The sequence below is a fragment of the Dryas octopetala genome, chromosome 4 (genome assembly GCF_963921425.1).
Source record: "Dryas octopetala chromosome 4, drDryOcto1.1, whole genome shotgun sequence".
Taxonomy (NCBI): domain Eukaryota; kingdom Viridiplantae; phylum Streptophyta; class Magnoliopsida; order Rosales; family Rosaceae; genus Dryas; species Dryas octopetala.
In genome coordinates, this window is record NC_141369.1 from 20008636 (window position 1) to 20019016 (window position 10381).

At 36.8% G+C, this 10381-nt stretch overlaps 2 protein-coding genes across 2 annotated transcripts; both read left to right on the plus strand.

Moving 5' to 3' along the window:
* The first annotated feature begins 1587 nt into the window (after window positions 1–1587).
* Window positions 1588–10165, plus strand: LOC147287859 (putative UDP-glucose flavonoid 3-O-glucosyltransferase 3). The gene is made up of 2 exons (XM_086239035.1): window positions 1588–2926; window positions 10092–10165. Exons 1-2 carry the CDS (start codon window positions 1588–1590, stop codon window positions 10163–10165), a joined length of 1413 nt encoding a protein of 470 aa, XP_086095161.1.
* LOC147287860 (protein FAR1-RELATED SEQUENCE 5-like) lies at window positions 4308–10020 on the plus strand. Its single transcript, XM_086239237.1, has 5 exons — window positions 4308–6485; window positions 6653–6754; window positions 6838–6984; window positions 7088–7130; window positions 9785–10020. The coding sequence occupies exons 1-5, from the start codon at window positions 4308–4310 to the stop codon at window positions 10018–10020; spliced, it is 2706 nt and encodes a 901-aa protein (XP_086095363.1).
* Window positions 10166–10381: the final 216 nt, after the last annotated feature.

Genomic DNA, 10381 nt, shown 5'->3' on the forward strand with positions numbered 1-10381 from the left:
CTTTTCTTCTTGAGTGCTTTCTGGTGTCAGTGCAGCTGGTTTGTTCTCCCTAAGTGCCAGGTCCAAATCATTGAGTCCCAGCACAATTTCGATGTCTTGCTTCCACTTCTTGAAATTGTGACCATTAAGGGGTTCAGTGCTAGTAAAACTCATAGAAGCTGCATATTGAAACTGAATAAATCAAAACAATACTAAAATTTGATTATAAGTGAGTATTTTTCTTATACCCCATATTGCATACATTTTTTGATGCATGAATCGAATTTTGTTGTTCATGCAGCAGGGACTTTATGTTCTGTATGATGTTATGATTTTGATATAAAAGCACTTGTTTTGAATGTTCTTATCTGCAGTTTGTCTGGCAGCAAGAGCAACCAAAAGAAAAAACCGACCTTATATCCAGATCATAACATAATAATCATAACCTTGAGTAATTTTATAGGATTATGATTAAGTGATCTTTATCTAAAAATGTCTTGAGTATAGTAGTCATTTTGCCGAAGGATTTATGATTTCTAACAGCATGAGAACAGATGATCAAGACACAGATCAATGATAAATTAGAAATATATATATGTACAGTCGCGGAATCAGAAAATATATATATACATGACTAGCATGGAAACATGTTATGTCAGAATTAATGTGTAATTCAACATGTCAGATATAAAGACAGGTGAAGTATGTAACATGTCAAAATCAATCAAAATTATTTTTATACAGGAGAAAAAAAATCAGAGTATCAACCAAAAAGGAAAAAGAACTATGTAATCGAATATTAATTGCTTATGTGTCTATGTGATATGGTAGAATGCAAAACAATGATGTACTATGAATCTTGGTCTTTAGATTGTGTAGGTTGGCTCTGATACCACATGTAAAACCTTTACATCCATAGTATACACAAAACACAAGTAATATAGATAATCATTGAGGACTGCAACATAACCAAATACACGAATACAATATGCATATCACTTACCAGGTGAAGCCATGATCTTTTGTGGAATTCTAAGAGCAGCAGCCTTCCAGTCACAGCAGTAAAACAACCTCTCTCTCAATGGGGCAGAAGTAATAGGTATCGATGCTCTGTGTGACCAGTGACCAGGGACCATTGCTTTTATAGAGTCAAATAGAATCCTAGCCCCCCCCCCCCCATCAAGGTGTGCCGAATTCATATCCTTAATGGACTCTACATCTGATTTTTCTGTAGACTTGACTTGCATATTGTGTTATTACTTAAGATATCTAAGTCTCCTAATTTCACCCACATTAGTAAACCAAATAGGTGAATGAGTAGTTGAGTTTTCCTAATTGTCCAATTGCTTATGGACTAAGCAGCATTGATCACATACTGATTCCTACAAGGACAAGGAATGTCCACTGAAGTCTTACAGTTGGTTGACATGCAGGTGTTTCTTTATGGTTAGTCCACACCAAATTCTTAGAACAAGTAGGTCCCTAATTATAGCTGAGGAACCAAGCATTGCTCTTAGATATATATCCTCAGCCAAGTGATAAGGCTTGAGCTACCACCATACATCTCTAAGACAGTGTATGACTTCCATCTCCATCTCCATCCCCAAAATGAAGAAGACAGCAGAGCTAGTTTTCATTCCATACCCAGGTGCTGGCCACCTGGTATCAACGGTTGAGATTGCAAAGCTCCTCGTTGCTCGAGATGACCAGCTTCACATCACGGTGCTCATCATGAAGCTACCCTTTGATTCAAAGAGTACTGAATCCCACAAAGACGACTCTTCAATCTCAAAACGCATCAACTTCATCAACCTTCCAGAGGTCAACATAGACACACAAGGCATTAACCCCAACATTTTCTTCAAGTTGTTTGTTGAATCTCTCAGGCCCCACGTTAAAGATGCTGTGGCCAAGCTCACCGAGTCCAAGTCCAAGCCGAGGCTTGCTGGGTTTGTCATCGACTTTTTCTGTACCAGTATGATTGATGTTGCCAATGAGTTTGGGGTTCCTACCTACTTGTTCTTCACATCCAACGCAGGCTTTCTTGGGCTCATGTTCGACCTCCAAACCCTTCACGATGAGCAGAACAAGGACTGCACTGAGTACAGGGACTCGGATGCTGAGTTGGTCCTGCCGAGTTTTGTCAACCCGTTGCCTGCTAAAGTCTTGCCTATGGCGTTTCTGGAGAAGGAGGGCGCCACTGAATTCCTCAACCATGCAAGAAGGTTTAGAGAGACCAAGGGTATTTTGGTCAACACGTTCATGGAGCTGGAGTCGCATGCCCTTCGTTCTCTATCTAATGCTAAAATTCCACCGGTGTACCCAGTGGGACCCTTATTGAACCTAAAGAGCGATGATAATCATGGGAACATTGGGAAGTCTGATATCTTGAGATGGCTTGATGATCAGCCTCCATTGTCGGTGGTGTTCCTGTGCTTTGGGAGCATGGGAAGCTTTGGTGAGGACCAGGTGAAGGAGATAGCGTGCGCGCTGGAGCACAGTGGGCGCCGGTTCCTGTGGTCCCTACGCCAGCCCCCACCAAAGGGGAAGGTTGATATACCAAGCGATTATGAAGATCACAAGAGTGTCTTGCCAGAAAGGTTCCTCGATCGAACGGTCGGGATAGGAAAGGTGATAGGATGGGCCCCACAAGTGGACATCTTGGCCCACCCAGCGGTCGGAGGGTTCGTATCCCATTGCGGATGGAATTCCACGCTTGAGAGTCTATGGTATGATGTGCCGGTTGCCACGTGGCCAATGTACGCGGAACAACAGTTAAATGCGTTTGAGATAGTGAAGGAATTTGAAATAGGCGTGGAAATTGATATGAATTATTACACGGATGGTGAATTGGTTGTGAGGGCACAAGACATAGAGAGAGGGATCAGGGAGGTGATGGAGCAGGATAGTGATGTGAGGAAGAGGGTGAAGGAAATGAGTGAAAAGAGCAAGAAAGCCTTGATGGATGGTGGCTCTTCATTCTCTTCATTGGGATGTTTTATTGATCTCATTTACACTTGACTATTAGACTCATTATTCATTAAAGCTCAACATGTCATATTTGTGGCTGGCTGTAAACTAGTTTCTTATTCCTAGTACATGCAAATAATTAATAACAAGTTCATATGAGAATACTTACCTCAAACGTGGTATCTCTCTCTCTCTCTCTCTCTCTCTCTCTCTCTCTCTCTCTCTCTCTCCTTTTCTCTCTCTCTCTCCTCTCCTTCTGCTCTCTTTCTCTCACTACCGTTACACGAGCCTGCCCTATTCTCAGTTCATATACATAAGCTATATGACAACAACCATTCTCCTGTAATTTTGTCTTCACCAATATTTTTGTGAGGCTTTGAAGCTAGTAATACAAAGTTTGAAAAGGTGAAGTCACAAACAGAAACTTTGATTTCCTCATCTCATGCATGCAATATTATGAGTGCACTCTAAAGCACGGATAAGGATCCTCTGCCAGGGTCTCTCTACCAGGTTTGTACCAGGCTTTTGATCTTGGCCATTGAAAGGATCCAATGGTCATCACAACACCATATTTTCAAGGCCCACTTACCATAATTTTTCAGGCCCATCTTTATTTATCTTTTCACATCAATACATATGAAATACAAAAATTTTATTGGTGTTTTGGCTTCCCGCGTTTGGCTTCTCACTTTTTCCTCTGTACGAACCAATGACATCAAAGCTTCAAGTGCTTCTCTACTAAGTCTTCAACTAGTGCATAATTCCTTTTTCTCTTCAAGTCTAAATTTATTTATTTTTTTATTGGATCTTTTTGAGGTATGTCTCTGTTCTATTTCTTCTACATGGGTTGCAATCATAAATCAATGAATTCTTTCTATTAGAATATGTGTTTGGATGCGAGGAATATCTTTTTTTTTTTCTTTATTGTAACTTATATGTGTCTCTCAATATGATTTATCCTCTTTGATATCTAAGAAATAGAATACAAATCTAAGTGAGATAGTTATGATGAGACTATGAATTCGATTTTGATTTTAATTTTGGTTTTTTGGTTTTTTCTTAGAAGGGTTACTTTTTTTATGTATAGTTTCTTAGAATTCCTAGTAAAAGAATATAGGCAAGAAAGCAAATTGAAGGATATATACATGTTTGTAATTATTACAATACAACAAGTCATAAAAGATCTTAGGAATGCATTTTTATTGTTTCGACCAAAAAAAGAAGAAGAAGTTTTCATGTTTCAAGGTCGTGACTTGCTTCTTGGAGTTCTTTTATTTGTAATGTTTAGTTGTTATGCTCTCATACTTGCTGGCTTTTCTTTTATATGTTGTTCTATCCACAATACATGTTTTTCTATAATGCAGATACTACTATTTGATATCCCAATTGAAATGAGTAATTCAATGACCACTGACAACATTGATGGAGATGATGATTTATGTGATTTAGATTGGAAACCAAGATGTGGAATGGAGTTCGATTCTCAAGAAACAGCCTATAATTTTTATAATGACTATGGGAGGAAAATAGGGTTTTTCATAAGGAAAGACAACCAAAACAAGAATAAAACAACAGGTGAAGTCACTTCAAGAGTTTATTTTTGTTGGAAGGAGGGTTTTCGATCTAAAGATAAGCGGGATCACATGGTTAAAAACCCAAGAGCAGAGACAAGGACAGGGTGCGGTGCTCAAATGGTTATCAAGTTCAATAGATCAAATGGTAAGTATTTTGTACATCATTTTGTTGAGCAACACAACCATCCTCTTGTAAAACCAGAGTGTGCACACATGCTACCATCTCAACGAAAATTACATGGCTCACAAGCTATTCAAGTAGATTTAGCAGAAGAATCTGGGATCTCGCTTCGTTCTACATATGAGTTAATGGGCAGGCAAGCTGGAGGAAGAGAGTCTCTAGGGTATACAAAAATAGATCAAAAGAACTATCTTCGATCAAAGAGGCAGAGCAAATTGGCATATGGTGAAGCAGGCAGCTTGTTGAAATATTTTCAAAATCAGACACTTGAAAATCCATCATTTTTTTATGCTGTACAATTGGACAGTGAGGAGTTAATAACTAATATTTTCTGGGCAGATGCTAGAATGATAATTGACTATGGCCATTTCGGTGATGTTGTTTCATTTGATACAACCTATAAAACTAACCGAGCAGGCCGCCCATTTGGTGTGTTTGTTGGACTGAATCACCATCGAGAGATTGTAGTTTTTGGGGCAGCATTGATGTATGATGAAACTGCTGATTCTTTTATTTGGCTATTTGAAACATTTTTGGAGGCAATGTCCAAGAAGGCTCCAAAAACCATTTTCACAGATCAAGATCCTGCAATGGCAAAAGCTATTCCAATTGTGATGCCAGACACATACCATAGGCTTTGCACATGGCATATAATGCAAAATGCCATCAAGCATTTAAAATTCAAGGGTTCCAATGGGGTGAGAAACATCCTTATAAAGCTTATGAATGAATATGAAGAGGAGGATGAATTTCAAGCTACTTGGGATGCAATTCTTGAGGAGTACAAAGTGTTTGATAACCCATGGTTGAAAAGCATATATGAGGTGAGGAAAAAATGGGCTATGACATATGTGAAGTGGGCATGGTCAGGAGGAGCAAAAACCACCCAACTTAGTGAGTGCTTTAATGCTAGCATAAAAGAGTACTTGAACTCAGACCATAATTTGTTGCAATTTTTCATGCATTTTGACAGGGTTCTTAATGATAAAAGGTATAAAGAGTACCAAGCTGAGTATGAGTTGTGTTATAAAAATCCACAAGTGAGAGTTCCTGCTATGATGGTTAAACAAGCAGGTGATACTTATACCAAATCAATATTTGAGGAATTTCAAAAGCAGTATGGAGAGTCTCTTGATTTACAAATAAAAAACATTGATAATCATGGTGAAGATATTGTGTATACAGTTTTTTCACCTTATGGTGGCTTTAGAGAACCACAAGTAAAGAGGAAAAGAGATTCAAACATCTCTTGTAGTTGTAGATCATTTGAGATGAAAGGTATTTTGTGCAGTCACGCCATAAAAATCCTTCGAGAGGTCATGGGCATTCTAGAGATTCCTAGTCAGTATATTCTTAAAAGATGGACACGAAAGGCAAGAGCTGAAAGTGTACAAGATATGCATGGGAGGGACATTCAAGCGGATGCTAAGTTGCAACAAACTTCTCGATATAGATCTTTGTGTCACACATTTACAAGGATATCATCTAGGGCTGCCGAAAATGAAGATGCATATAGTATGGCCCTTAGTTATGCACACAATTTGAGCAAGATGATTAAAGACGTGCTAAGTTTAAAAATTGATGGTCAAGTGCAAGATAAAAATGAAGGCTCTTCTCCCATTATCAATGCTCATGGTGTTCATTGTTTGGATGATGTAAATGTTGTCCGAGCAAAAGGAGTAAAGAAAAGAGAGACTTGTCGAGGAAGAAGACGAATCAAAAGTGCATTAGAGAAAGCTTTAGCTAAAAAGAAACGAACATCAATCTCTCTTTTGTCAAAGGTAAAGTTGTGCTTTAAAAAGAAAATACAGTCTACATATATATATATACACACACACACACACTAGTCATGACTATTATATATACACTAGTCATGACAGTTATATAGACATGATTGTTATAAGAAATGCTTGCAATTGTATATAATTATGTTCATTATATTATACAGGAATCACTTAGTTGTAAACATAAATCTACAGCAGAAAATTATGTTCCTACTCCTTCATTACCTTCTAGCCAATGTCATCCACCATTTTACCCTACAAATTTGGTGAGTGCTTATGAATTTATTATGTATATTTGTATCTTTATGATGTCGATAATGGTTCTTTATGTTATTTTCCATAGTCACAGGAGTATGACATGCATAATTCAATACCATGGATGGCAAATGAAGAACCTCAATGTACTACCTTTCAAGCATTACTTCAAACTAACCCCACTGCATATGCCTTTGCATATCACAATTTGCAAGCTTCGAATGACATTCCTTCTAGTCAAGTATGTGTTAAGATGTATTTCAAATACTTTATATTATTTGGTTAAGTGTGAGATATATTTTTTTGCCTACAATTTCATAACTTTTCCAACAAATATTTTGTAGGATTTAGATTTGAATGCAACTGATGAAGGACCAATGTCTTCAAGTTCTTATTAAATTCTTTTGCTTGTCTACTCCACTGTAAGTCGAGTTGAACTTTGAGTGTCAATTAAGCAAAATTTTTACCTGTTTCAGCTGCATTAATTTTAATTTTAGAGTATCCTAATTATGTATTAAAGGATTTTTTCTTAAAAAAAAAAACTGATTATTATTATTTATTATGATGCAGGGTTGTTGTCTTTAATACTGTTTGGCTTGAGCAGTAGATTATATCTTGGAGGGCCATGGTTGGAATGTGATTTTGTATAGAACTGGTTGTTTCATTTGTGCATCCTTCAGAGTAGCAACCTTAATACCCATTCAGAGCAACACCTTGTATCAAAGCATATCACCTTGTAGAATTGGTTATTGGAAATCTGTTTCAGTTGGCTTCACATTTTGTGTTCTACCTGGAATTCTTAAACTTGTGATAATATGACCAATTTCAGTTTAGTAGCTTGGCATCTCACTGAACTTTCTTGAATTTGTTTAACTTTGTTGATGTTTTTCAATCTAGTCTCTCTTTTTATACAAAAAGTCTCAAACTTGAATTCCATCTACATATGTTGATGTACAAGAATTGGAAAGTGTATTTGGTATGGACAACCCTTTTTTGAAGAGTAGTGGATTTAAATTTAAGGTTCACTTTGAAGAGAACTAACAGAACACAAATTTTGGAAAATACATATATACTGTAATTCATCATTTCTTTTACATGTTACAAGTACAAAAAATCTCATACTTGAGTTTCATCCACGTATAAACAACTAAAACAATAGCCATCCACAGGGTCTTAAAAAATTTAGCACTCTTCATATGCTATTGAAATAGCCATCTCTGAACAGCATAATTCCATGGTAGTAGTTTCACATCTTCTTGAAAGGAAATCCATTCATAAACTGCATAAACAATATTAGAACATGAGGCCAATTGCAAAGGATACAAATTTCTCAAAAAGCTCAATATATAAGTCATAATAGACAAAAACATGTAATTTCACAATAGTCACAATTAAGTAAAAATATCTCACATCCCAAATTCTACATAAGACAGTGAAAGAGTACTTAAGAATAAAATCTGCAATTGCACTCGGTGGATACTAATGCATTAACTACCTAAAATTAACGAAAAAAAATAAATATCGAAATAGATTAATCAGATGCTTGCTTCTATTGTTTAACACATTGCTTCTATGCATCGGAATTCCAAAAATAAATTTTGGGAGAGGAAAGATCGAGGATAAATAATCAAATAAATATGAGAAAAAAAAATGATTCAACAAAACCTACTACAAGAAAAATTGGATTCAGGTTACAGAATTACTCTCAACAATCAAAATCATATAAACATTAGGCAACCCATTAACTAAATAACAAAAAAAAAATGGCAGTTGGGTTTTAAAATCATGCCTCTATGGACGGTGAACAGAGAGGAGATGAGAGCTTGAGAGTATACCCAAAACTTTCAAATTCTTAGATCTGGGAGACGAGATGAAGGGGACAGAAGTTGAGATTAGAGAGTGAGACAGAGAAGCGATGGAAGGGGAAAATGGTGATCGACCAGGGAAGCCAAACATATGAAACACGGTTGTACTGTATTTTGTATTTTGTATTGTACGTTTGATGTGAAAAGATAAATAAAGGTGGGCTTTAAAATTATGGTAAGTGGGCCTTGAAAATATGGTGTTGTGATGATCATTGGATCCTTTCAATGGCCAAGATCAAAAGTCTGGTACAATCCTGATAGAGAGACCCTGGCAGAGGATCCTTATCCCTAAAGCACATGAATGAATTAATGACAACACGTTATCTCTATACTTCCATAGAGAAATTAAAGGGAAAGAGTACATGTCAAAATTAATAAGTCGGTCCGATTAGGCCCATTGGGGCCACCTTATTTGGATTTAGGACCAAGGTGCAAGATGCTGAAGTCCTTTGCTTTGTCTTTGAGTGGATCTAGAAGAACTTACCTGCAACGCAGGTGATGCCGCTGCTATCCCTATTGTCCCCTCTCTCTCTATCTCTCTCCTCTCTCTTTCTCTCTCTCTCTTTCTCTCTTCCTCTCTCTTTTGTGATACCATTAGGGGATAGATAGGTAAGTTATTTTCCTGTGAGTGAGCTTCCTTATAATATATTATTGCTAGTTAAGTCAATGGCTGTACATAGGTGTACTACGTTATATTGGAAAATCTTATTCTATTCAAATTCGTTTTGAAAATTTGAAAAGTGATCAATGATCAAAATTCAAATAAATAAACAGATTACCAAATATATTACCTTTACAAAATTTGAAAGGTCACCAATGACCTTTTCATTATCCTTTTCACTTAAAAACAAGACAATAAGTTAATAACAACCCCACTTTTGAGAGTACCATTGAGTGCCCACGTACCAAAAATCAATTTGTTCTTCCTAGCTGGTAAACATCCTACAAAAGCAAAAAACAAAGAAAGTCTTTTGTAGTAAACCGTTTAGCCGATATTTTTATAATAAATTATTAATAAATTTTGTTTTTAAAAGATTTTAACTACAAATTCAATCAATTAAAAAATTAAGTTTCAGTCCAATCTATCTGTGTACACGCGAGTAGAGACAGAAAATGTACTACCGAACACTCAGTACTGCATCTGTACATTTTTAAGTTATAGATACCTCTTTTTAGCTTGCATTTTGGCCCACCTAACAATTGGGGGATTCGTGTCCCATTGCGGGTGGAATTCAGTGCTTGAGAGTCTATGGTATGGTGTGCCGATTGCCACATGGCCAGTGTATGCGGAGCAACAGTTAAATGCGTTTGAGATGTTGATCAGGGACTTGGGATTGGCAGTGGAAGTGCATATGGGGTATAGGAGGGACTTTTATGGTGAGAATCAAGGTTGTGATTGCAGGAGGAGATAGAGAGAGGGATCAGGGAGGTGATGGAGCAGGATAGTAATGTAAGGAAGAGGGTGAAGGAGATGAGTGAAAAGCCAAGAAAGCTTTGACGGAAGGTGGGTCCTCATACTCTTCATTAGGTAATTTCATTGATCATATTTTTCTTTGACTCGTACAAATTAAAGTTTATGATCAATGTTACAAAAAAAAAAAAAAAAAAACTTGCCATCAAGATCAAATATGTGGCCACTACTAGAATAACCCCCTATAGCAAATGATATGGGATGACTGTTATAATTCAGTCACTTTCGTTGATTAATGGAGAACTCTTATAGCACTGTGTATCTTTTGTTTGCTATAGCAACTTACCTCAGACCCAAATGAT

Excerpts from the sequence above, each read along its gene's own strand:
- LOC147287860 (XM_086239237.1), top strand. The coding sequence starts at position 4,308 with ATGCAGATACTACTATTTGATATCCCAATTGAAATGAGTAATTCAATG. Across the intron at positions 6,985-7,087 it reads ATGACATTCCTTCTAGTCAA|GATTTAGATTTGAATGCAAC; the intron begins GTATGTGTTAAG and ends AATATTTTGTAG. Across the intron at positions 7,131-9,784 it reads TGAAGGACCAATGTCTTCAA|CTTGCATTTTGGCCCACCTA; the intron begins GTTCTTATTAAA and ends ACCTCTTTTTAG.
- LOC147287859 (XM_086239035.1), top strand. The coding sequence starts at position 1,588 with ATGAAGAAGACAGCAGAGCTAGTTTTCATTCCATACCCAGGTGCTGGC. Across the intron at positions 2,927-10,091 it reads GAAGGAAATGAGTGAAAAGA|CCAAGAAAGCTTTGACGGAA; the intron begins GCAAGAAAGCCT and ends ATGAGTGAAAAG.